Source organism: Trachypithecus francoisi, unplaced genomic scaffold, assembly GCF_009764315.1.
Source record: "Trachypithecus francoisi isolate TF-2019V2 unplaced genomic scaffold, Tfra_2.0 Lachesis_group21, whole genome shotgun sequence".
Lineage (NCBI taxonomy): Eukaryota > Metazoa > Chordata > Mammalia > Primates > Cercopithecidae > Trachypithecus > Trachypithecus francoisi.
Window position 1 is genome coordinate 15,966,392 of NW_022681467.1, and position 26,273 is coordinate 15,992,664.

At 47.2% G+C, this 26,273-nt stretch overlaps 1 protein-coding gene and 1 long non-coding RNA gene across 4 annotated transcripts in view; one reads left to right on the plus strand and one right to left on the minus strand.

Moving 5' to 3' along the window:
• The window catches only part of JAG1 (jagged canonical Notch ligand 1), a 37,029-nt gene extending 18,222 nt beyond the window's left edge, over positions 1–18,807 (plus strand). The window contains exons 6-26 of the mRNA XM_033185604.1: positions 3,595–3,725; positions 3,967–4,086; positions 4,524–4,637; positions 5,840–5,953; positions 6,568–6,681; positions 7,097–7,143; positions 7,483–7,656; positions 8,116–8,266; positions 9,121–9,285; positions 10,426–10,539; positions 11,037–11,150; positions 11,250–11,363; positions 11,526–11,642; positions 12,115–12,142; positions 12,624–12,709; positions 13,891–14,004; positions 14,598–14,707; positions 14,797–15,030; positions 15,248–15,379; positions 15,569–15,719; positions 16,544–18,807. Coding sequence (XP_033041495.1) covers positions 3,595–3,725; positions 3,967–4,086; positions 4,524–4,637; positions 5,840–5,953; positions 6,568–6,681; positions 7,097–7,143; positions 7,483–7,656; positions 8,116–8,266; positions 9,121–9,285; positions 10,426–10,539; positions 11,037–11,150; positions 11,250–11,363; positions 11,526–11,642; positions 12,115–12,142; positions 12,624–12,709; positions 13,891–14,004; positions 14,598–14,707; positions 14,797–15,030; positions 15,248–15,379; positions 15,569–15,719; positions 16,544–17,001 — 2,902 coding nt within the window. The 3' untranslated portion in view covers positions 17,002–18,807. The remainder of the gene's footprint in view (positions 1–3,594; positions 3,726–3,966; positions 4,087–4,523; positions 4,638–5,839; positions 5,954–6,567; positions 6,682–7,096; positions 7,144–7,482; positions 7,657–8,115; positions 8,267–9,120; positions 9,286–10,425; positions 10,540–11,036; positions 11,151–11,249; positions 11,364–11,525; positions 11,643–12,114; positions 12,143–12,623; positions 12,710–13,890; positions 14,005–14,597; positions 14,708–14,796; positions 15,031–15,247; positions 15,380–15,568; positions 15,720–16,543) is intronic.
• LOC117068462 lies at positions 17,749–24,248 on the minus strand. 3 transcript variants are annotated; one of them, XR_004431142.1, is made up of 5 exons: positions 24,121–24,248; positions 23,928–24,018; positions 21,725–21,847; positions 20,064–21,146; positions 17,749–19,958 (listed from the first exon to the last, which is right to left on the minus strand). It is a non-coding gene; the product is annotated as an uncharacterized LOC117068462 (long non-coding RNA). The 3 variants fall into 3 exon arrangements; XR_004431141.1 differs by lacking the exon at positions 21,725–21,847 and adding an exon at positions 22,293–22,605; XR_004431140.1 differs by having other exon boundaries at positions 21,725–22,605.
• Between the last annotated feature and the right edge of the window lie 2,025 nt (positions 24,249–26,273).

The following is a 26,273-nucleotide window of genomic DNA, read 5'->3' on the forward strand; positions in this document are numbered from 1 at the left end:
AGCCAGTGACTTCATGTATTAACTGTTCTGTAAATTGATAACACATTTTTATAATCTTCCCTTACAGTGCTAATGGGCTAGATGGAGGGATGTGGGCTTGTGTCTTTGCATCTCTCTCCTCCTCTTCCACCAAGGTTTTCTTCTCCCAGCCCCCTCCCCCACTTTTCCCATCAATAGGCGAAAGTCCAGCATTCTTTAGAATGGGATTAGTCCAATCTCCTGGCCCCTTTGCAGGCGGGAGCTGGGTTGGTGCTGAGAGGTTAATGGCTGCCCCGGAATCTTGTCAGTTGAGCCTGATGAATGTAGACTTTTGCTGCAGTCCTTTGAAGTCTGTTCCTTTATGGTCCAGGAACAATGCAGAAGCCAAAGGGGGGCCTGCCCTGACCACTTCACGATGGCAGATTTTGGAACTTCTTGAAATTTATATTATGCCAATTTGGAAAAGGCTTATTTAGGGAAATATTGTTGGTGTCTGTGGTGTTTTTGGCAGTCCTATGCTTTACTCTCCCTCCTCCCAAATTTTAAGGAGTAACACTAAATGGATCCTTTGAACCTGTCACTTTTGCCCCAAAAGCTACTCTGACATGAGTAAAGGGACTCTTATGAAACATAGTCTAAACCAGTATGTACCAAACTAATGTTATTGGGGACTCTTATTAAAACGCAGGTCTTGATTCTATAGGTCTGGGCTGGGCCCGGGTTTCTGCATTTCTAACAAGCTCCCAAGCGATCCTGCTGATGGAACCATCAATGATCACTGCCCCAAAACCTCAGTACTGAAAGTGTAACTTCCAGAATTAACAAGGGAGCTGTTAAAATGCAGGTTCGTGGGCTCCATCCCACATCCGTAGAATCCCAGTCCTTGGTTTGGCCCAGGAGTCTGCATTTGACAAGCTTGCCACATGACTTTGCTGCTTGGTAAATTTTGAGGCTGCTGCTTTGAAGAGAACGATCTGTGGCCTTTACCTTTGTGATTCCACCACTCTGTCTGTTCCCCTCCCACGCAAGGGGGAACAGGGAACTCGAAATTAAGAACTGGTTGTCCTGAATTGTCTCTTCCTACATTTCAGAAAGATAGTTTATTTCCTGGAAGGCTGAGGGGCTTCTCCCGCTGTCTCCCATTGGTGGCGGTGAACTGTAGTATTTAACAGCACTGCTGTCAAATGTGGAGCAGGAATCCACCTACCTTACCTCTTCCTAATTAAGGGTATTCTGGAGAGAGTCCCAATGGCAGTGCTATTAGTGATTCCAAGCCTGCTCCCTGCTCAGATGGATATCAGTGGAGGCTGACTGGGATTTGTGCTGCTGTCATCAGAACACACACACAGCTATACGGGGGAGGGCCCTCCCAGCCAGAACAACAGGCTTTGTTTCCAGAATTTAGCCCTTTCTCTTTCGAAGTCCCACCTCCCTCTCCCTGCCCAGACACGCACTGATGGCCTTATTTACTTAAGGTGCGACTTTCCCACACATCATTTGCATAGTCTCCCAGCCCAGTTTTCTCTCCCTACCTTGAAAGAAAGTCAAAACAGAACCTCCACGCTGAGGAAGTTCAGGTTGTGTCCTGCTGCAGAAATAGTTGAATGGCAAGTTACCTGCAAGTTGTCTTTTGGATTATGTATTACACAGGTTATTTTTTTTTTTCACCCCCACATGAGAATTTACTGGTTTGTGTTGTTCCCAAGTAGACTGAGTCCCTTTCTCTGGGTATACATGCTTGCTTATTGCAAGCCTGCCAATAATATCAAACTTAATTATGAATCATCATCTGAGGAAAGTCACTTCAATTTCTCGTGAGAATCTTAATCATATATTATTAAACTGGGATAACTTGGTTGGTACCTCTTTTAGGGTCAGTATTTTTATTTGTTTTCTTTTGAAGTCATCCATGGCCTCTTGTGGTTGCTTTTTTATGCTTGGGGATTGAGGTCTCTTTAATTAGGTGAGGTTGGGTCCTCAGCTGCCTCTCCTTGCCTTTATGAGGCAACTTGAAGAGGCCTAGTGATCCTGAATTTGGAAGAGAATAAGGGAAGACGGTGAGAAGATTGCTATTTCATAATCAGTTCCCTCTCACTATCTTTCAGGCTAAGAATATCAGCCTTGACAGAATGGCTACCCCCCTACCTCCCACTAACGTGGGTGTCCGCTTTTGAGAACTTATTTAGATTGTAATTTTGTTCTTATCTTACTCCTCTAGTCACTTGTCACGTTGACATTCCACTTTACAGAAACCAGAATCCAGTGTCTAACTTTAAACCACACATTCTAGTGATTCTTTGCATGTGGGTGTGCATGGCTCGGTTTTAGAAGTTAGGAAGTGGTCAGTCAGTATTCTCAGGGGTTAAGTTGACTCTCAGCCGTGGGTGATTAGCTATTAGCTAGCTCCCTATAATTTTCCCATGACAAGGATTTGCTAGCCTGCCTCCCGCTCTTGGGAAACCGAAAGCCTTTCCTTCTGGGGAGTTGGAGGGGGAGGTTTGTTTTCCAGAGTTACAGCTGAGCAGCTTAGGGGGTTGGCACTGACGGGGCTTTTCCCAGGTCCCATTCTGGAAACATGTTGCCCATCCCACCCGCACCCCACCCTCCACCCTCCACCCTCCGCCCTCCGCCCTCCGCCTTCCACCCTCCACTCTCCACCGGCAGGCTAGTTGATGTTTCTCTCTGCCTTCCCCTACCCTTGTTAAAACCTGGCTCTTGAGAAGGCAATTAAAGTTTCAGAGGGCTTGAAACTTGGAGAGTGGTTTGAGATGCTGACCCCTCTCCCACCCCAGGTGAAAGTTGTTTTGTTTTTGTTTTTGTTTGGGGATCAAAGGCACTATTTGGCCCCAAAAGAGTACGATTAATCAAGGTGCTTATATAAAAGAACCTCAACTCCCCCAATACTAGATGAATTAAGCAGACTGCTTTTTTTTTCTTTTCTTGGCAAAGCAAGAAATCACTATAAATTAGCACACAGTAATGGCACACAAATTATGGAGTTGGTTCCAAGTGTTGTCATTTCCGTCTCCTTCCCTACAGAAGTGGGTTTAGAGAGCCTACTCTGGCCTTGGCCAAGGAGGGAGGGTGCCCCTTTCTCTCCTTGTTTTTTTTTTTTGAATAAAGCGTCATCGTGACGCGGTTTCCTGCTGCACTTGGTGGCTTGTTGCCTTTCTGTGAGCTGGGGTCGTGACTTTCTGTGCAAAGAGCAGAGTGGCAAGTGCGGCGTCTGCAGAGACTTTGACATAGCCCTCTTGTCACCAGGAGAGTCCTTTCTCTACAGTCTGTCGCAACTAGGTGCGCAGGTTGATTTATTCCATGCCTTCACCTTTGGCTCACTCGTGTGAGCCTGAGAAGAGAGTGGCTTTGTGAAGGGCATCCCCATGCTGGCCTCTTCCCAAACAGCCCTCCTTTTGTCAGGAGTCGGCTGGGAGGGGACCTCAGCCCAACTGTGAAAATGTTTGTTTATACGGAGCCCCTGATGAGCCTTGGGAGTCTACCACCCTGTCCCCAGAAACCAAACAGAAAAAGCCTGGACTTTGCAGTCTTCCGTTTGAATTGTGCAGGTCTCTCTTAACGTTCAAAAGGCTAACCTGCAGGTGTGCTGTGTGTCTGCAGGTGCCAGTACGGCTGGCAAGGCCTGTACTGTGATAAGTGCATCCCGCACCCGGGATGCGTCCATGGCATCTGCAACGAGCCCTGGCAGTGCCTCTGTGAGACCAACTGGGGCGGCCAGCTCTGTGACAAAGGTATGGCCCCTAGGGATGAGACCCAGGGTGGGATGCGGGCCTCGGGAGGAGTGTGGGATCTGGGGGTGGGATGGCAGTAATTTGGTTTTTAATTTTATTGGCAGGGGCTTTTATTCTGAATTCTCCTTGAATGCTGTGTGGGTTTTCTGGTTTTCTTTTTAAAAGACGATTGGGGCTAGAAACATGGCAGGTTCGCCACCTTCACAGGCATCTCTTAGTGACTCCAGGATCTTTTTGGCAGATCTCAATTACTGTGGGACCCATCAGCCGTGTCTCAACGGGGGAACTTGTAGCAACACAGGCCCTGACAAATATCAGTGTTCCTGCCCTGAGGGGTATTCAGGACCCAACTGTGAAATTGGTAAGTGGTCCAAGCTGAATGAGAGTCCTTTGTCTAATTTTTCTATACTCCGCCTTTAAAAAATATACTTAAGGACTTGTTTAAGGAAAAAAAAAGTGGAAATAGCCTCCAAAGATAGGCCTTATCCCAGCCATTCTATAGGCCTTTGTAACTTTCAAGTCCCGAAGGTTTTTTGGATGATGTTGATTCATATAGGAGGCAGCGGGAGATGAAATGACCCCAGCTCTGCGATGTCTCAGAATGTGGCTAGAGACAGCTCAGTGAGAAAGATGACTTCCTTTCTTTCTTAGACACAGCAGGCTTCTATCACACGCTTGCTTTTGGTTTTTGAAATATGCTTGCAGTAGTGGCTGTGGTGTGGGATTCGGTTGGAGGGGGGCGTGGGGAGGCAGTGGTGCGCAGGCATCCCTCGCTGACTGCCATCCTGGTTTTTGCAGCTGAGCACGCCTGCCTCTCTGATCCCTGCCACAACAGAGGCAGCTGTAAGGAGACCTCCCTGGGCTTTGAGTGTGAGTGTTCCCCAGGCTGGACCGGCCCCACGTGCTCTACAAGTAAGTCCAATTTTCCGCCTGTGTCCATTCTAAGGATCCTTGTGCCAAGATACCACGCTGGGGAGAGGTACCTAGGCTTGTCCAGTGTGATGTCTCAGCGGGAGAGGGGCGGGTGCAGGCATAAGTCTGGTAAGCAGTCTGGCGGCTTGTGTGTTTGGAAGTCCCCCAGCACCCCATCCTGTCCCACTAAGGTAGTGCATGTATCTGTTCTTGGAAGGAACGTCCTCGTGGAATCGCTTGTTCCTTTGCATCTGCTTCCTGGAGCTGGCTACCTTCCAATTGTGGTTATTCTCCTTGCAGCCATGGAGAGGCTGCCTTCAGGGGAGGTTGTCACTCACTACTGGATTTTGTCATAGGGCTGGGGCCCCCAAAAGAAGAACCTGGCCTGCAGAGTTCCTTTGGCTGTGAGACAGGGCTGTATGTCAGAATCACCTGGGGTGCCTTACAGTGTAAATCTCTGGGTCCCCCAGATTCCCTCCAGAATCCGGGAGTCCATGGTCTCTGATAAACTTCTGAAATTCTGCAGTGCAGCCAGGCCTAAGAACCGCTGTCATCAGCACCCCAGGTGTGGTTATGGATGTGGATTTCTGGGGTCAGCTTGCCTGTGCTGGTCCTGGGCCCCCACCCGTCACTTTCGGAACTCCAGCAGGCCACAGAAGCTCCTAGGGCCCTCTTTAAATGGCACAGTAGCAATTCCCGTCTCTGAGGGTTGTCATAAAGACACAAAAATGAATACTTGATAAATTGTCAGGAGTTCTCTCTGGTCAGAGCAGAAGTGGAGAATGCAGCCTCTAGGTGTGCTATTTTGGGCAAACTCTAAGCAGGTTTTCCACCTGTAAAGAACTGTTTTTCCTTACTCCTTAGCTACTTCTGAGCCATGATGAAACTTTTCTTTAAAAATAAAGATTAGGCAGATAGAGATGTCCTGTGTTCCTCCTGGACGGATGCTCTGTCAGGATCCAGCTATCTTTCTCCCCACTACTTAGGTTGGGGATTACATGAACTGGGGCAGTGGGGGATTTAAAGCTAAAATCAAGGCTTCGGCCTTATCGTCACCGTCCCACTTGTCCTGCTGTAGCTTTCCTTGTAGCAGGTGTCTGGCTCTTCAATGACAGCCCCTCATGTGAGAGGTGATGTTAAAGGATGTAATTGTCAGATGGATTGAATTAAATTGTCAACCCCCTCCTTTTCTTGTTGACCAGACATTGATGACTGTTCTCCTAATAACTGTTCCCACGGCGGCACCTGCCAGGACCTGGTTAACGGATTTAAGTGTGTGTGCCCCCCACAATGGACTGGCAAAACGTGCCAGTTAGGTAAGAAAATCCCTGCGACTGTAATTTTTATATCAAGGTTGGCTTTGATTGTCAAAGCCGTTACAGAAGACGAGCGTGTGGCCGGCAGTGTGAGTTCACACTCCATCATGCTAAGAAGTAATTTATTATCAAGAGTCTAGCAGGCCTGGGAGAAATAACTTGAATGCAAATGGACTAGCTCTTTTAGGCCCTGTGGGAAAGTCGTGGGATTCCTTGAACCATGTCAATCGTCTGTCCGAGGAGTGTTCAGCTGGGTTCTAAACGGGGATGATCTCATGAGGAATGAGCTGTCTGCATTCTTTTTGCCACATTTAAATCCCAGCAACTAGGCTGCACTGGGTTTTGCACAGAAATGCCTGGTGGCTTTCTGCTGTTCTGTTGGGGGCTGGTTAACTAGCAGCTGGAAAGTTATCAATTAGCGTTCTTATTGGATAATGGCTAGGGAGAGGGATCAGATGCTTAAAATAGCGGGAACCTCTAGTATCTTTTATTTAGCTAGCTTATTAAAATGTCTCATGTCTCAGACAAACTCTGGCCTGTTCTTTTCTTTTTTACAAGGTGGGGGAGATTCGGGTTGAACTTCATTTCTCATGCTCATCCCCATCTCCTTTCAGATGCAAATGAATGTGAGGCCAAACCTTGTGTAAACGCCAAATCCTGTAAGAATCTCATTGCCAGCTACTACTGCGACTGTCTTCCTGGCTGGATGGGTCAGAATTGTGACATAAGTGAGTGACTTTGTTTCCATTTTGATTTTCATGACACTTGGGTAGCCGACTTGCTGGTCTGTATTGAGGCTCCAGTGCTACGACTGGAGCAGTAGAAGAAAAACCTTAGAGTGGGAATGTTTTTTTGAGAGGGAGTGGTCAGTGCAGCAGTGAAAACAGACACTTTATCAGGCTCATTTAGCTGCTAAAACCAGCCATATTCTGATAATGTGGCTGAAACAATGATGTGAAGTTTCACTCCCTCATTCTGGAAGAATTAGGGAGGGTCCCCACCCAGCCTAATAACCTTATCTCATGGGAAGCACACAGGAAATCTGATTTGAAACTTATCTATCCTGAGCTGAGAAGGCTTTTCAATTAAGCCCAATTTCACTGTAAATTACCTCTTTAAAATGATGACTTATTTATTTTTTAGATATTAATGACTGCCTTGGCCAGTGTCAGAATGACGCCTCCTGTCGGGTATGTAAATCTTTGCTTAAATCAAAACTTTGACAATTGACAACAAATCTTTAGATTTGTGTGACACTGGGAGAGCTCTGTCCCTGTGAGATTTAACAACTTGGGTGAAAAACGAGTCTCTCGGAAGTTTCACTAGGGCTTATGTTACCCCAGCCTCGTGGGAGTCATTTTGAAGGCATGCATGTAGAAATTCCTCTAACCATTTACAGAGGTTTGGCATTTGGCTATTTCAGTGAACCAGCAAAACCGCAACAGTCATGCTAAACCGCTGAAGCCCTGTGTTTGTGGAATACATAGAAAAAAAAGCACGTGTCTCTCTCTCTCCTTCTCCTCTTCCAGGATTTGGTTAATGGTTATCGCTGTATCTGTCCACCTGGCTATGCAGGCGATCACTGTGAGAGAGACATCGATGAATGTGCCAGCAACCCCTGTTTGAATGGGGGTCACTGTCAGAATGAAATCAACAGATTCCAGTGTCTGTGTCCCACTGGTTTCTCTGGAAACCTCTGTCAGGTGAGTCGTGGCAAAACCTCAGATGGCCAAGTTTTTACAGCAGAGCCGCTGCCTCCTCCACTTCCCCTTTACTCCTCCCTCAGCTCTTATGTCTGGAATTTCCTGACATCTGTTAACATCCTATTGATGAGTTGACATCCTATTGATGAGACAGAGTCTCTGCTAGACAAATGCTGGTGGAAGGAGATATTGACGAATTATTTTCTTCTTAGTGTCTTCCTCTTTGTGTTCTATTTGGTTCCCTCCACCCCTTCTTGGGCTCCCTCTCCCACTCTGCTCCGTCGTTTCAAATATGGACATTGGCAGTCCCTAGGGCATGGAGATGTATCTTACAGGGTGTCTTCTAATAGAAACAGAAGGAACTGTCAGATTCCAGTGCCTGCTGCCCCAGAGAAGTTATCATGACACCTTTGTTTTACCCTGATCCCTCCCCCTTTTCCCTGTTCCTGATATTTGCAGCTGGACATCGATTATTGTGAGCCTAATCCCTGCCAGAACGGTGCCCAGTGCTACAACCGTGCCAGCGACTATTTCTGCAAGTGCCCCGAGGACTATGAGGGCAAGAACTGCTCACACCTGAAAGACCACTGCCGCACGACCCCGTGTGAAGGTACCTCCCTTCTCCTGGGACCTGGCTGTCTCCCGACTTTCTCCTTTTGTCCCCACTTACTACCACTGCCCCTTGCTACACTTGAGAAGTCATGTATTGGTGAGGAGGACCTCTACAGTGAAATGATGCTGTCTGTGTAGCGGGCCGCAACACGTGGAAACAATCTATTCAGGCCTGCCAGTGGGAGAGCCATGTCTACAAGTAGCCCAGGGGAGAGAATGTGAAATCCATTTAGCATTCCTGTTCTGGGGTGGGCTGATGTGCAACGCTGAGGCAAATGCCTGAGAACAACACTGTCAACAGAACTTCCTGCAACGGCAGACTGGGGGAATGTTCTGTATCTGCACGGTCAGGTATGGGAGCCCCAGGCAATGTAGACTGTGGCTAGCGCAACTAGAAACTGATTTTATTTCATTTTAGTTCATTTAAATGTAAATAGCCGCATGTGGCCGGTGGCTGCTGTATTAGGTAGCACAACATTTAAAGCTTCTATAAGATTGTCCTTGAGCCTTGCTTAAGGTCAAAAAGGAAGTGAATAAAGCAGGTCCTTTTTCCTTAGCAAGTGTTTACCAAATTGGGTGGATGTCAAAGGTAGCATGAAGGGGACCTGCAAGCGTGTGGGTTTTCCTGGTTGTGGAGGGAGAAAATGCTTTAAAACTCTTTGCCTGGAGTCTCGACTTTGCCACATCATAATGTGATGTGGCATGTTGCCAGTATCTTGGCTTCCCTGGGGAGTGTCTCATTAGCCAGAGGGTCCCTGTCTCCAGGAAAGTGGGCTTGGCCCAGGCCCTTGGCTTAGGAATGCTGCGTCTGTGGGTGCATGGCTGTGATCTGATCCCAAGCCTATCTTCTAGTGATTGACAGTTGCACAGTGGCCATGGCTTCCAACGACACACCTGAAGGGGTGCGATATATTTCCTCGAATGTCTGTGGTCCCCACGGGAAGTGCAAGAGTCAGTCGGGAGGCAAATTCACCTGTGACTGTAACAAAGGCTTCACGGGAACATACTGCCATGAAAGTAAGACTCCCTCATCCGGGAAGGGACCAGTGCTCCCCAGTCTGTCCCTGCCCCTGCGCCGCCCTGGGATCATTGGTGTTGAAAGTTTTTTCTTTTTTCTTTTTTTCTGGAGACCAAATTTCGCTGCTCTTGCCCAGGCTACAGTGCAGTGGCGGGATCTTGGCTCACCGCAACCTTTGGCCTCCCAGGTTCAAGCGATTCTCCTGCCTGCCTCAGCCTTCAGTAGCTGGGATTACAGGCATGCGCCACCATGCCCAGCTAATTTTGTATTTTTAGTAGAGATGGGGTTTCCCCATGTTGATCAGGCTGGTCTCGAACTCCCAACCTCAGATGATCCGCCCCCTCCCCCCGCTCACTCAGCCTCCCAAAGTGCTGGGATTACAGGTGTGAGCCACTGTGCCCCGCAGTGTTGAAATTGTTTTTTTTTTTTTTTTTTTTTTTTTTCTCCCTCTGTCACCCGGGCTGGAGTGCAGTGGCCGGATCTCAGCTCACTGCAAGCTCTGCCTCCTGGGTTTACGCCATTCTCCTGCCTCAGCCTCCTGAGTAGCTGGGACTACAGGCACCAGCCACCTTGCCCGGCTAGCTTTTTTTTTGTATTTTTTAGTAGAGACGGGGTTTCACCATGTTAGCCGGGATGGTCTCGAACTCCTGACCTCGTGATCCGCCCGTCTCGGCCTCCCAAAGTGCTGGGATTACAGGCTTGAGCCACCGCGCCCGGCGAAATTGTTTTAATCAGAAACAGCAAGGCTGGGGAAGACCGGTCGAGGCTTATCCTTACATCTGGGATCTAAGACTGAGGTCGTGTTCAATTTACCAGATCACTCTGCCTCGGAGCCTCCGTATCTATGTTGGAACATTCTGGAATGTTGCTAGGTTGGGTGGTTCCTCTTTAGGAGTTTCTTCCCCACTTTCACCAGGTACAGGTGACTGAATGCCCATGTGAGGGCATTAAGTGGGTAAGGCACTCTGGAAGCTTCTGCTTGATAAGCCGCCTGTCTAATTTGAGAAACAGCCCTGATGGAGGGTGGCAGGTGGAGGTGCCAGGTGCATTGTGTCAGGAGGGAGCCATGAAAACTGCTGAACAGTGCTTGTCTATGGCTTCACTTGTCCTTCAGCTCTTTTTTTTGCTTTGTTTGGTAGATATTAATGATTGTGAGAGCAACCCCTGTAGAAACGGTGGTACTTGCATCGATGGTGTCAACTCCTACAAGTGCATCTGTAGTGACGGCTGGGAGGGGGCCTACTGTGAAACCAGTGAGTCTGCCACTGTTTGGGGAGCTCTGGGATGTATGGGTCATGTTGGAGGGATCCCACCTCAATGTGGGAAATCTTTCTTTGTCCTGGAAATCTCTGGAAGCAAGACCCTAGTGATGTCTGCAATGGGACAGTATCACTTGTGTCTCATTTGCGTTTGAGTACTGATGACAGCTTATGGGGAGGAACTTCTGCTGAGGAGCTATAGAATTTGACTGTGTAATAAATATTCCTGCTTGCGAGGAAAGTCATATTTCTACTTTAATTTCATGGGACTTTCAGAGGCCCACCCCACATCTTGCCTAACTTGTGGCATTCAAAGTAACCTGGTTGGGAGCCCCTTTATTCCTGGAAAAGCCTGATTGTGTTAAAGTACTACGACTGTGGCTGTTCTCAGAATAGGGTGTTGGATGTAGCAGTAGCAAAGGCTTGGCTCTTGCCTGTCGTGAGTGGTCCTGGACTTGGTCTTCAGCCGATTGTCTCCTCTTTGATTCTAGATATTAATGACTGCAGCCAGAACCCCTGCCACAATGGGGGCACGTGTCGCGACCTGGTCAACGACTTCTACTGTGACTGTAAAAACGGGTGGAAAGGAAAGACCTGCCACTCACGTAAGTGGTAGCTGGCCTTGGATGCTATCTCTGAGACCCTTCCCTATGTCTCCTGTGGGAGGGGGCCACTGGGACTCACACTGAGATATTTTCCTCCAGGTGACAGTCAGTGTGACGAGGCCACGTGCAACAACGGTGGCACCTGCTATGATGAGGGGGATGCTTTTAAGTGCATGTGTCCTGGCGGCTGGGAAGGAACCACCTGTAACATAGGTAACTTTCTGCCCCACGTGGGATCTGCAGTGGGCATGGCCACCTGGGCGTGTCTGCTGGTTGGCCCCTGGAGCCTGTGATATTTCTCTGGGCCTGGTTCTTGCCCCTCCAGACTGTTTCTGGATACTCAGGGAGGGTGGCCGTGTCTGCTCTTCTTTATAGCCCGAAACAGTAGCTGCCTGCCTAACCCCTGCCATAATGGGGGCACATGTGTGGTCAACGGCGAGTCCTTTACGTGCGTCTGCAAGGAAGGCTGGGAGGGACCCATCTGTGCTCAGAGTGAGTGTCCTCCCCCTTGAACTCTCCCAGGGCTGTCGGAGCAGATCCTGACACCCTTGGGGACTTGCAATGGAAACCAGAAGCAGAGCTGTTTGATGTCTGCTTTTGTATCACCTGGGTCTGCATTAATGACTTGATGGGATACAGCCCTGACCTGGGCATGAGAAAGTCGCCAATGAGATAAGTGGAGACAGATGGCGTCTCAGTTCCCAGCTCTGGGTCTGACCAGCAGCCTGTCTCCTTCCATTCTCACCCCCACCCCTATCCCCTACCAGGGCCTCTTCCTGTGTACATGTGTCCCACAGCAAAACTAAGTGTAGTGCGGGCCTGGTTCCAATTTAGCAAAGGTATTTTGCTGGTGTTAACTACGACTTTATCATTTGGGTATTAAGGAAATAAGTGGTGGTTTTACTTAGGCTAAGACCGCTTTCCCTGTTGAAGGCCTCACTATTAAGTTGTCTTTTCTTTGCAGATACCAATGACTGCAGCCCTCATCCCTGGTAAGTGTGACATCCTTTTAAGCCAGCACTCGTCCAGTATCATGTGTGTGTGTGTGTGTGTGTGTGTGTGTGTGTGAATCACCCAGGGATCGTGTTTAAAATGCAAGTTCTGAGTCAGGAGGTCTGGGGTGGGGCTTCAGACTGCTTTTCTAACAAGCTCCCAGGTGAAGCGATCCTGCTGCTCTATGGACCACACTTTAATTAGCCAGCTTGTGTCCTCATTTAGAGCAGTGATTTTTCAACCTTGGCTGCACACCAGAATCACCTGGGAGCTTTTAAAAATCCCACTGCCTGGGCTGCAACCAAGACCTATGAAATTTGACTTTCTGGGGGTGGGACCCAGGCATCAGTATTCTATAGAGTTCCCCTGGCAATAGCCATGAGGTGAGAGCCACTGACTGTAACTGGTGACATGCGAGTGATTGGCAGCCAGAATAATGGACTGGGAGGTTGGTAACCAAGGCGGTCTTTGCTTTCTCAGTTACAACAGCGGCACCTGTGTGGATGGAGACAACTGGTACCGGTGCGAATGTGCCCCGGGTTTTGCTGGACCTGACTGCAGAATAAGTAAGGACTGTCCCTGTCTGATTTTCCCAGTGGCTTTACCCCTTCATTCCATACCTCAGTCCGAGACTTTCATCTTTAAAAACAAAGCCACCATTCCGTTTAAGTAGCTCTCAGAGAGCAAAGGATCTCCCTCTTCCAGCTAGGATTAAGATATCCCAGGCTGGTCCTCCCAGGTACCTGCTGGTGGTTCCCTGGGTGGTGTCGCCCTCCTTGTTCTTGGGGAGAGAGTGCCAGCCACAGAATCTGATGATTACACTGGGGTCCTGAAGAAAGTGTGTGCATTTCCCCATGACTGACATGAAATTATGGGCAAGCAGACGTTAACCGCAGCTACACTGGTATAGGATAGAGCTAATACAAACGGAAGGGAGGACGACTGTGGCTTCCAGAGGCTTGTCTCTGCTGGGTCTGATCAGGCCCTGGAGAAATGACTAAAATAGGAAAATACGGGCAGGCAATGCAGTTTTTCAAGAAGTTTAAAACGTATTATTTCGAGCCTTTTCTCTACTTTTTTTTTTTTTTTTACAAGCCCTTTCTCTTACAGAACAAAAAAAGGTGCTAGAGTAGTTATGGTTTGATTCTTGTACCCAAATTGTCTGAAATTTTACTGGTGCTTGAAATCCAAGTCTGGGATTAACTAGTCTTCAGCACTAGATGGGGGCAGGTTGTATCTGTTTCATGTTTCTAAATAAACAGTTGGCAAACTGTGGCCTAGGGGCTGTCTCCAGCCCACTGTTTTTATAAATACAGTTTTCTTGGCATACAGCCACACATTCATTTAAGTATTGTCTATGTCTACTTTCATGATACCACAAGAGTTGAATAGTTGTGACAGAGACTATATACTCCACAAAGCCCGACATGTTTACCGTCTCACCCTTTCCAGGAAACTTTGCCAGGCTTGCTGTAAACTGCACTGTCAGAGAAAGGAATCAAATTAAAAATTGCTGCCTCCCAAAATGGTTCTCCACTGTTAGAACTCAGGATGGTGGCGGTCCTTGGGGGCCAGTGATGAGAGGTTTTTGCAATAGATGATCTGTTTCTTCTTTTGGATGCTGCTTACCTGAGTGAAAATTCATCAAGCTTATGATAATATGCTTTTCTAGTACATTAAGTCAATAAAAACCTCAAAACATTGCTACAAACCATCAGTCCCTAAACTTGAACTCCATTTCTTCTAGACATCAATGAATGCCAGTCTTCACCTTGTGCCTTTGGAGCCACCTGTGTGGATGAGATCAATGGCTACCGGTGTATCTGCCCTCCAGGGCACAGTGGTGCCAAGTGCCAGGAAGGTATGTGTGCCAGGCTCCAGCTGCCCATGGGTCTTCTGGGGTGAGTGACCTTCGCAGTCACCATTTTGACTTTTCGCAAATAAGCCACTGTGCTCAGGGAGGGAACACACAGTGGGGGGCTGCAAGGAAAGGGAAACGTGAAGAGTCTTCCCCAAAACAGGTAGCTGTTTTTGGTCAGCTATTGCCACAGTACTGTGTACCAAACCATCCCAAACTGCTGTGGCTTGCAGCAAGCATTATTTTTACTGCTTACGATATGCAGCATGGGCAGAAAGATTGTGCTGTGGGTTGGGTTCAGTTCGGCCAGTGGCTGTGTCTGGGGCATATTCCTTTCGTTGCCAATGGTAGGCGTGCAAGAGGCTGGTCACAGGCTCTGCTTACATCACATCTGCCAATGTTACATTGGGCAGAGCAGGTCTTGTGGCCAAGCGCAGAGCCAGCAAAGGTAGGAAGTATACATGCTGTTACTGTGGGAAGAATGATCTTAACATGGCAAAGGGCACAGGTGTAACCATTTCATAACAGGGACCAAAGAATTGAACCCTGATCCGGTTCACAGAAAAATAAACTGCTCACCAGTCTCCACCTGTCAGTTTCAGGGAGACCTTGCATCACCATGGGGAGTGTGATACCAGATGGGGCCAAATGGGATGATGACTGTAATACCTGCCAATGCCTGAATGGACGGATCGCCTGCTCAAAGGTAGGACATGATGGCTGCCGCAATTCACCTGTGTTCTGGAATCAGGGGTGAGCATGCCTGCTAAGCTGCCAGCTTCTGTTTTTCTCCAGGTCTGGTGTGGCCCTCGACCATGCCTGCTCCACAAAGGGCACAGCGAGTGCCCCAGCGGGCAGAGCTGCATCCCCATCCTGGACGACCAGTGCTTCGTCCACCCCTGCACTGGTGTGGGCGAGTGTCGGTCTTCCAGTCTCCAGCCGGTGAAGACGAAGTGCACCTCTGACTCCTATTACCAGGATAACTGTGCGAACATCACATTTACCTTTAACAAGGAGATGATGTCACCAGTACGTAACAAGTTTTTATTTTTATTTTGGAATGGTGGATGTCTGCTTGCTTGCTTTAAAGGAGGAATGTCATGAGCTAGGGTCTAGTTCTCCCTAGCCTCAATTCCTGTCTTATAGTAAAGTGAGCTTGAACTTAGCCCAGCCTCAAAGAGAACATCTCAGCCTTTTGTTCTTCCTCTCAATCTTACACGTGTGTGGGTTTTTAAAATCGTTATAGGGTCTTACTACAGAGCACATTTGCAGTGAATTGCGGAATTTGAATATTTTGAAGAATGTTTCCGCTGAATATTCAATCTACATCGCTTGTGAGCCTTCCCCTTCAGCGAACAATGAAATACATGTGGCCATTGTAAGTATAAGACCCATTCACACCTCACTATTCTGACTGCAAGGCAGTTAACAAACTTCGCTTAACCAGTGTCTGAATGGAGCAAATTCACTGACAAAAAGCTTTGCAGACACAGATTGTCAAGTAATTTTGAAGAAAGGCTGCTTTGAATATTCCCCTGACTCTCAAGTCTGATCATTCTTTTTCCAGTCTGCTGAAGATATACGGGATGATGGAAACCCGATCAAGGAAATCACTGACAAAATAATTGATCTTGTTAGTAAACGTGATGGAAACAGCTCGCTCATTGCTGCTGTTGCAGAAGTGAGAGTTCAGAGGCGGCCTCTGAAGAACAGAACAGGTAGGTGTCAAGTGGGACTAGTTGATTTGTGTGATGACAGACAATCTCATTACACTTCAATAAAGCCATCAGGTCGGGGGATTACTTGGCAGTGTCCTACCCTTGCAGGAGCTCCCAATTTAACAGAACTGAGGGCAGCCTACTTGACTACGGTCACATGGCCCATGGGAATAGAGATCTGCCTCATATTTTCCTTCCCAACACACTATGCAATGTTCCCTGCAGAACAGGTATTGTGCCTAGATCCATGACAAAGCCCTAGGACACTGCTTGTCCTTTGTCCTTGAGTTTGAAGCTGTACAAAGCCTGACTTGGCATGTAGGTGTCCTGGGACAGCCCAGCCACTGCTGAGGGCTGTGAGGCTTGATGGCCCTGCAGGATGTCCAGGCTTCCCTCCTGAGGATCTCGAGCACCGTTTCAGCCAAGAGAGGGATTGGGCATGGAGCCATGGCACGTTTGAGCTGTCTGTGCTAATTTGAATCGGGTTTCTAGTTCTGAAAACTGACTCCTGTACTGAGCTGCCTCAGTAGCCAGACTTAACAAGACACTGCTCTCCCCATGTGAAGTCAAAGAGCCTGTAGGAGCTGCTGCTTCACCCAGTCTCTCCAGGGATAAGCGTATCAAGGTCTACAGGGGCTTGATCCCAGCATTTGCTTATCAAGTTGTGAAGTGACCATATGCAATGATGAAAAGGGACTTGTCCCTGTGGCCCCCCTCTGAGGGACAAAGGGCAGGAGAACCACTGTTGGTATTCTTTTGTTCCTGCGGTGATGCTTTTTTCTTTCTTTCTTGGAGAGTTAATTGGTTTTGTGCCTGCCTTACAGATTTCCTGGTTCCCTTGCTGAGCTCTGTCTTAACCGTGGCTTGGATCTGTTGCTTGGTGACGGCCTTCTACTGGTGCTTGCGGAAGCGGAGGAAGCCGGGCAGCCACACACACTCGGCCTCCGAGGACAACACCACCAACAACGTGCGGGAGCAGCTGAACCAGATCAAAAACCCCATTGAGAAACATGGGGCCAACACCGTCCCCATCAAGGATTACGAGAACAAGAACTCCAAAATGTCTAAAATAAGGACACACAACTCCGAAGTAGAAGAGGACGACATGGACAAACACCAGCAGAAAGCCCGGTTTGCCAAGCAGCCGGCGTACACGCTGGTAGACAGAGAAGAGAAGCCCCCCAACAGCACGCCGACAAAACACCCAAACTGGACAAACAAACAGGACAACAGAGACTTGGAAAGTGCCCAGAGCTTAAACCGGATGGAGTACATCGTATAGCAGACCGCGGGCACCGCTGCCGCTAGGTAGAGTCTGAGGGCTTGTAGTTCTTTAAACTGTCGTGTCATACTCGAGTCTGAGGCTGTTGTTGACTTAGAATCCCTGTGTTAATTTAAGTTTTGACAAGCTGGCTTACACTGGCAATGGTAGTTTCTGTGGTTGGCTGGGAAATCGAGTGCCGCATCTCACAGCTATGCAAAAAGCTAGTCGACAGTACCCTGGTTGTCTGTCCCCCTGCAGCCGACACGTCTCAGATCGGGCTCCCAGGAGCCTGCCCAGCCCCCTGCTCTTTGAGCTCCCACTTCTGCCAGATGTCCTAATGGTGATGCAGTCTTAGATCATAGTTTTATTTATATTTATTGACTCTTGAGTTGTTTTTGTATATTGGTTTTATGATGACGTACAAGTAGTTCTGTATTTGAAAGTGCCTTTGCAGCTCAGAACCACAGCAACGATCACAAATGACTTTATTATTTATTTTTTTTATTGTATTTTTGTTGTTGGGGGAGGGGAGACTTTGATGTCAGCAGTTGCTGGTAAAATGAAGAATTTAAAGAAAAAAAAATGTCAAAAGTAGAACTTTGTATAGTTATGTAAATAATTCTTTTTTATTAATCACTGTGTATATTTGATTTATTAACTTAATAAGAGCCTTAAAACATCATTCCTTTTTATTTATATGTATGTGTTTAGAATTGAAGGTTTTTGATAGCATTGTAAGTGTATGGCTTTTTTTTTTTTTTTTTGAATTCTTCTCATTACTTGTTGCCTATAAGCCAAAATTAAGGTGTTTGAAAATAGTTTATTTTAAAACAATAGGATGGGCTTCCGTGCCCAGAATACTGATGGAATTTTTTTGTACGATGTCAGATGTTTAAAACACCTTCTTATAGCATCACTTAAAACACATTTTAAGGACTGACTGAGGCAGTTTGAGGATTAGTCTAGAACAGGTTGTTTTTTTGTTTTTCTGCTTTAGACTTGAAAAGAGACAGGCAGGTGATCTGCTGCAGAGCAGTAAGGGAACAAGTTGAGCTATGACTTAACGTAGCCAAAATGTGAGTGGTTGAATATGATTAAAAACATCAAATTAATTGTGTGAAGTTGGAAGCACACAAATCTTACTTTGTAAATTCTGATTTCTTTTCACCATTCGTACGTAATACTGAACCACTTGTAGATTTGATTTTTTTTTTTTTAATCTTCTGCATTTAGGGAGTATTCTAATAAGCTAGTTGAATACTTGAACCATAAAATGTCCAGTAAGATCACTGTTTAGATTTGCCATAGAGTACACTGCCTGCCTTAAGTGAGGAAATCAAAGTGCTATTATGAAGTTCAAGATCAAAAAGGCTTATAAAACAGAGTAATCTTGTTGGTTCACCATTGAGACCGTGAAGATACTTTGTGTTGTCCTATTAGTGTTATATGAACATAAAAATGCATCTTTGATGTGTTGTTCTTGGCAATAAATTTTGAAAAGTAATATTTATTAAATTTTTTTGTATGAAAACATGGAACAGTGTGGCCTCTTCTGAGCTTACGTAGTTCTACCCGGCTTTGCCGTGTGCATCTGCCACCCCGCTGAGTCTGTTCTGGTAATCGCGGGTATAATAGGCTCTGCCTAACAGGCATGGAGGAAGAACTGAAAGGCTTTTCAACCACAAAGCTCATCTGAAGTTCTCAAAGACCTGGGGCTGCTGTAAAGCTGGAGCTGCGGGAGCCCCATCTAGGGGAGCCTTGATTCCCTTGTTATTCAACAGCAAGTGTGAATACTGCTTGAATAAACACCACTGGATTAATGGCCTGTAGTGTGGAGGTGAATTGTTTGTGAGCAATCAGGGGAACTGGCCACCGCACTGAAAGGGTTTTAAAGGGTTTGGAATTGGTGTTGGGAAATGAGCAGGGAGATTTAACGTCTGCCTTTTTTTTCCCTGGCTACTTAGATTCATATTAATGTCCTGTTGTAAGGGTGTGGTCTGAAATGACTCTTGTGCACATTTACCCATGGGGTGGTTTCCTCACGGCACAGGAGGTGGTAGTTGCAAGCTTCTGACGTTCGGGCTCATCACTCATCACCTTGTTCCCAGGGAATGAGTGTTCTGGCCTCACCATGCAGCCTTGGAGTGCTGGTGTTCTGGTCTTCTGTGAGGTTCCAGAGTTGGGGCTGTCCTCACCTGTCACGGGCAGGAGAGCTCTGGTTCTCTCACTTGTGGCTGGTGGAGGCCCTGCCCCCGCATCGCGTGGTGGGGTGTGGGAGCAGCTTTGCCTCTGGTACCTCTGCGGAAGGGAAGAGCTGTGGTAACAAGCACCTGGACAGCTTCCAGCAGCCGTGCAGAGTCACCAGGAGTTCCCTGCTTCTGGTTAGGAAAGCCAAAGCTCACCCTTCTCAGAGCCATCCCCCAGTGCTTCAACATTCAGGCCTGTCCACACACGTCCGGTTTTCATATAACTGGCACAGCAAACTTTGGAGGAAAAGCTGATGGAAATATTTTTCTTTGTTCTCGGGAAAGCTTTTATTTTTTCTTCTAGGCTTGGAGTTGTGCTAAGGAACATCTTGATTAAGAATGAAAGATGGGCTTTAAGTGTTCTGGGCTCCCTGTGCATGAGCAGAGACCATCAAGGGATTCGGGGTTGTGACAACCCAAAGAGTGGCCAACACCATTTTGGCTTATTGGGGTGGTAGCCTGAAGGACCTGGACAGTGAAGAGCTGAGGTTTCCATGACATCTTGCTCTACCCTAGCGTAGCTCTGCTTTGTCACTAATGTCTGCCAGTAGACAGCTGGGTTTCTGTAAGGTGGGGTCAAAGGGAGCGAGAAGTGTAGATTCTACTGGACAGGGGACAGTCATTTCGCAGCAGTGGAGTCAAACACTATCCTGAAGCAAAACCTTGTTCTGATGGTTTGTAAACTTGGATGCTGCAGGACCCCAGAATTCCTTGGGTGGCTGCCAGATGCTTTTGTGCCAAGGAAAAAAAAAAAAAAAAGTTGAATGAGCCTCTGCAATTCTTTATTCCAGGAGGGAAGGGATCTTGGGATTCATGGGTGGTGTCTTAACTCACCTTCTGTCAGGGACACCCGTGGTATTGGGAGGGCACAGATCAGCCTCCTCGAGACATGCCTCAGTGCCAGGACTTTAATTGTGAAGGGTGAATTTTCCCCTTCAGGAACAAGGAAGCAGGCAGTGGTGCTCTGGTTATCCTTGGGGGTTAGGGAAGTAGAGCGGAAGGGACTCAGTGCCTTTACCATTCATTCCCCAGGAACACTCTGGGCTCTCTTTAAAGGGGGCCTGGAAGGCCCCTGAAATGTTCAGTCCAGAAACTTGGCTAACTAGAACTCTAGCATTAGAATATCCCACGAAACTCTAGGAAAGAACACTTAAAGCTGGTGTGTTTAGGATGGGAAGCTCTGTCCTGAGATTCTATACTTACATGATATAGAATTTGAATAGAAAGTGGAAGGGGAGGATACATCTTAACTGACTAAAAGCCAAATGAGACTGATGATTTGCGAGAGGGTTTACAATTTTAAGATGCAGATTCCCAGGCCCGGTCCATGACCCTGTTAGACCAGATGCACCAGAAGTGGAGCCTGGGAATTTGAATTTTTGACAAGCTCGCTCTTCTTCCCCCACTCATGCACTCTAAAAATTGAGAGCGACTCTGCTAAAGTGCTACAGTACCAGTTCTTAACTAATTAGAATGTTTTTCCTCCTTGTTAAACTGAATTAAATAGCCTGGAAGCCAGTTTGTTGCTAAATTGCCACCTGACATCATTTTTAAGTAAAATAATTACACTGCTCCTTGAGCAAGTTGTGGTCTAAGTGCTTCATGCCTATTAGCTGATCCGAGGGGTCAGTGAGTCAAAATTAACTTATTCTCTAATATTTCTTACGTAGCAAGGAGCCAAATGGGCCAGAGCGTGGGTTTCCCACCTTTCCAAATGGCTTACACCTGTGTGCTCGTGCGCCAACATGAGCAAATGTGCAGCAAAAAACCAGTTGCCTTTAAAGGAAAAAAAAAGTTCTACAGGCCTATCGGGCTTTGAAACTTGGGCTGAGCGATGCTCCACCATTTCCGTTTCGACTGTGGGTCTCTTTCTTGCCTCTACTGGGAATGAGAAACAGGAGTTCAGAGGTTCCTGGTCTGGGAAGACATACAAGCACATGGGTTATGGGAAGCCTCCTCCTGCTAATGTGTATTTATACTTTGTAAGCTCTGATTCATCCAAGCATTGGAACAGAAATCTGCTTCCTGAGGTTCTGTTTTTAAATAGATAGTTTGCAAAAACAACAATTATTTTTCTTAACATTTTTTTTCCACCCCACAAGCAGCTAAACATCCCGGCTCAGGGTATGTCAGTCTCCAGCAACGCCAACAAACAGCTTGGTTATCTGAGCTAGAAGGGTGCCCTAAGGCAGTTCTCTACGGTTCTGGCCCCAGAAGTCTTAAAAACAAAGTTTAGAAACCATTAGGGCAATCTTGTTGCATCACTTCAAGTCCACGAGGTATTTCGGGGTCTATTAAAAATAATGAATTTCCGTTTGCGAACCATTGCCTTCCAATGGCTGTTAAAATAAAACTAAGAGCAGGTTGGGGGGAGTGATGCTTGTAGGGCTGCCGTGGTATCGCTGCCTGGCAGCCGAGGAGCCTAAATCCTGCACGGCACCCTCTGAGATCATGTCAAAAGGGTGCGGCTCTCTTGCTTTGGACATATATTCTACCTGTATTACTTGCTCTTGCATGCTGGGCACAACCTTCCTGGCTTAGAGTGTGTTTCTTTCAAGTCCAAGGCAGCTTTTACAAGTCTCAAATTATGTATCATTATGCCCGGGTCCAGTATTAACCTGTGATATGCAAGTCAGGAAAATTAACCTGGAGAATAAAGGCCCTTAAATCCAGTAAGAACCTTGAATTGAGGTCTGCCTGCTACCTTCTCCAACCCACCCGCACTGCAAATATCCACAACAGGGCACCCAAGGGTTGAGTTATCCAGAAAGCAAACTCAGATGCCAGCAACATGAAAGTAACAGCTTTGTTTTAAAGAGAAGCTCTCTTGGCAGGGCTGGTGGTGTTCATCGGTGATCCCGGAGGGAAATACAAGTTTGCAGCTGGCTTCCTAATCACTACTCAGGCAACCAAACAGGTTGGCCCCCTCTGTTCTGCACCTGAAGAGTGAAAAGCTGTTTTAATTCATCCTTGCTGAGATACGTGCAGTTGAAATACCTTTATCATAGATGTTACATGTGAAATACCTTTATCACAGGATGTTAATGCAATCAAGGACCTTACCCATCAAAGGATCCAACCCCCACTTCTTTCCCAGAAGAGGAAACAGGCCCAGAGAGGTTCAAGGATTCGTCCGAGGTTATACAGAGAGTTAGCAATAGCCAGAACTAGAACTTCGGGCTCCTGCTTCCTGGGTTGCTGTGTTTTCTGCCTCTTCTGGGAATTTGCTAGGTTTATGCCGGGATCCTGCCCTTAGTGTGATTTTCAAGGGTAAAGCCTTGGGAGATCAGCAGTTCACAAAAATGGATGCAAAGGCTCAAGGGAGGTCACAGGAGGCGGCGGCTAAGACAGTGTCGCCAATCTGAGCTGGTTCCGCCTAGAAAGTGACATCTGTATAAATCCGGGAGCAATAGGTGTTTTCTGCATCAAAGGCAGATTAAGCTCTGCTCCTTTGTAGGTTGTTCCTTTGTTCTTGGGAAGTTTCCGATTTCCCTTTTAGGTTTTGCTTCATAGAATTAAAATGAGTTGCAGGAAAAGAGGTTCAGAAAGGAAATCAACAGGCTCCCTAGGTCCTACTGCTCCCTGTGTGTGTGCACACATGTGCACACATGTACATTTTATAGGCGTTTTCAGAACAGCGCTGCTGCTCACCGGGTCTGAGATGCAGGTGCCAGGGTCTTGGCCAGTGTCAAGTGATTGCAATTACCATTAGGCCTCATCCCATGTTCCCTAACCACTCCCACTCCCCCTGGCAGCTTCCTTCCAGGTTATCACCACAAAAACACCTGAGCATTTAACAGGACTAAAATCCAGATCGCTTGAATGTGATGAAGTTCGCCACGTCTAGTGTGCGGTTGGGCCAGTTCAGACACACCTGACAGTTCCTGGAACTGCCTGTGGGCAGCTCTGCTTCCTCCACCTGACATCGCCAAAAGGCTACACCTCTACACTCTGCCCCACCCAGCACTGATGGATTAGCAAAATCTCCCACAAGTCATCCTTAACCTGTTTGTCGTGTCAGGGTAGGCCAGAAGTACATTCTGTGTAGAAGTTTCCTCTGTGCCCAGGCACCCACACTGAGTGACTTGGAAAAACCCCATTCCCAAGACAGAAACATAAACCCCCCAAGTTCAGGACATGAACAATCAGATGCCCTCAGGGGCTCTCTCTGGCTTTGCAGTGATGTTATTTTGGAAGAATTTTTAAATAATTCAAGGCATAAAGCAGAAAGGAAGAGCGCAAATGTGACACGCCATACAGGTTTGCAACAAACTAAGGAAAAAAGTGCCTCTAGTAAAGAAAAGGGAGTGGGAAGGGGCCGGGAGGGACCACAACCTCTGGCTTTCTCCATCTCCAAGCCCCGTCATTTCCGTGCTTCCTGTGAGCTCTCAGTGGGACAGTGTTGGCTGCAGTGCAGTTACAAAAGAGGTCCTGAACGTCTCCTGCAGAGCGTTCAGCCTCCACGTGGGCCTGATCCTTCCTTCACCAGACTGTTACTTTCACCTTCTTGGTGTGCAAAGCTGGGCGGTGTGCTTAGTGGTCAAGAGCATGCATTCTGGAGTGAGACTTCTTTGGTTCCAATCGCAGCTCTTCCTCCCAGCTCCCAGTTTGAAATTTTCCACCTGTGTGTACTAACAACACAGTTTCTGGGCTTTGAGGTTTGTCAGATCTGGATTCTAGGCACTGCCACTTACTAACTTGGGAAAGTTTCCAAAGTTCTTTGTGCCTCAGTTTCCTCATCTGTCATGGTGACAATAAATGTGTGCCACTGTAGTATTCATGAAAAGGGCTACAGGAAAAGGAAAGAACACTGCTTTCAGTATTTGCTCTAAGCAACCATTAAAAGATTAGGGAATTCAGCTAGATTCCAACTGACACTCTACTTTCTCACCATTGCTCCATTACACTGGGACCGTCAGAGAAGAGCTAAGTGCTGTTGGATCTGGTTGTAGGCAGGACTCCATGATGGCTCCCAAAGGTCCCTGGCCCCTGGTTATTCAATCAAACACTAATCCTGGTACTGCTGTGAAGGGATTTTGCAGATGTCATTAGAGTCTCAAATCTGTTAGCCTTCAAATACAGATTATCCAGGTGGGCTTGGCCTAATTACAGGAGGTTTTTAAAAGCAGAGTTTTCTCTGGCTGGTCACAGAAGAAGTCAGAGATTCAAAGTACGAAAGTGATTCAATGCCAAGGTTTCTCCATTAACGAAATGGATGGGGTCACGTGGCAAGGACCCGCGAAATGGCTTCTAGGAGGTCCCCTGCCAACAGCCAGCGGGACAATGAGGATCTTAGTCCTACAAATGTAAGGAACTGAATTCTGCCAACAAGAGAGCTTGGCAGAGGACCTTTCCCTGGTTGAGCATCCGGATGAGGATGCAGCCTGGCTGAAGCCCTGATTTCAGCCTATGAGACCCTGAGCAGAGGACCCAGCTAAGAAGTGTTGAAAACTGTGAGATAAGAAACTTATGTTGTCTTAAGTCTCTCAATTTATGGTAATTTGTTACACAGGGATAGAAAATGAACATAGGCTTCTTCTAAAAAGGATCGTCACTTGTAGGTGTTATATTTGGTTGTGACTATACAAATCGTTTAGCTTTTTCCCTGATCAATTCAGAGCCAGCTTCCAGTGTAGGAGAAAGAAAAGCTCATTCAAGACAAGAATGAACTATAGGACTGCACAAAACGTGGTGCCTAATTGAAGTCTACAACAGTGTGTGGTCTGTGAGTGTCGACAGCTGTCTACAGCCTGCGAATAATGAGAATAGAACACAGTTTTTCCCTCTATATCCCTCCAAACCCCTATTTTATAAAATTCGTGCCAAATGAGGTAAGCTCAGATACCTGGCCTTGGAGGACTCCAGGACACTCAAGTCTTGAGATAATTTTCTCTCCTTATGAAACGAGATAATGTTGGACTTCCATTTTCTGGAGGTTTTCAGTGGGTTGGGCATTTCAGAAATACTTTGTATTCCCACCCCCGGCTTCCTCAGAGGCTTTCCCTACAAGGAAGTTCCCTTCTTGGCTGTCGTCACTGCACAGTGGCCATTTCTTTGGCACTGAGAAGGGGCTAAATGTGAAGCCAAAGTTTCTCTCCCACCATCTCTCTGCTAGGATTGCCCTTGCATGGAGGGCAAGGCAGGTGGCTTAGGCAGACATGCATAGCTGTTAGCAGAAAATTAAGGTTTCTCTTAAGTTCAGTGAGCTTTTCTAAAACATTATCAGGACCTGGAATTAGACTTGACAGACATGCAAAACAAGAACCAACGTTGTTCCTACAACTGGAGCCCAGAAGAACATGAGATTTGGTAAACCGGTACCAGGAAATGCTATCTTCAAGGGAAAACAAGGACAATTTGCTGTAGAAAATTCACAGATGGACGCAGAGACTCGTCTTTGAGCTTGTGTAAAGATTTGATTGAAATCTAGAAGGTTATTCCTGGTGAAGATGCTTATTGGCATCAAACCAAGAACCCCAAAGCAACCCAGATCCCCAATACCTCTGGCGTAGAAAACTCTGCTGCCTACAAGTGCCTTCAGATTGATGGGGCATTTTCACGGGACAGCCATCTGAGAATATTCTTTTCTAGATGCCCCAGGCTCTGCCACAGGCAGACAGCCCACGTGCTAAGCAGTAGGGCACCGGGACAAGGCTCACTGGGGCAGCATTTTAAGGAGAATATATGAATAGAGCAGTGTTGCTGCTTCACAAGGTCCTTCTCCAGTGCTGTGACAGGAAGGTCCCTCTAGGCTCCTCCTCCTGGGACACATCCCAAACACCCAGCCCAGTCTCCCACCTCCTGGCTGAGGGCTGCCCTGATTTACCATTCCACCTCTCCCTCTGACAACAGGAATGGATGCGCTGGTATTCATCTTCCCAGGCACCCACCCTGGGTTTGGGAAAGAGCCTTCTGCGTTCTTCTCACCAGTCAAGCGTGTGAAGGAGGAACTGAAAAGACCTTGGGAGCTGCTAGGCCTAGAAAAATTCCCAGTCAATCCATCACCTGCCTCCTCTGGAGCAGGGTCTGTCAGTCTCTCCCCTG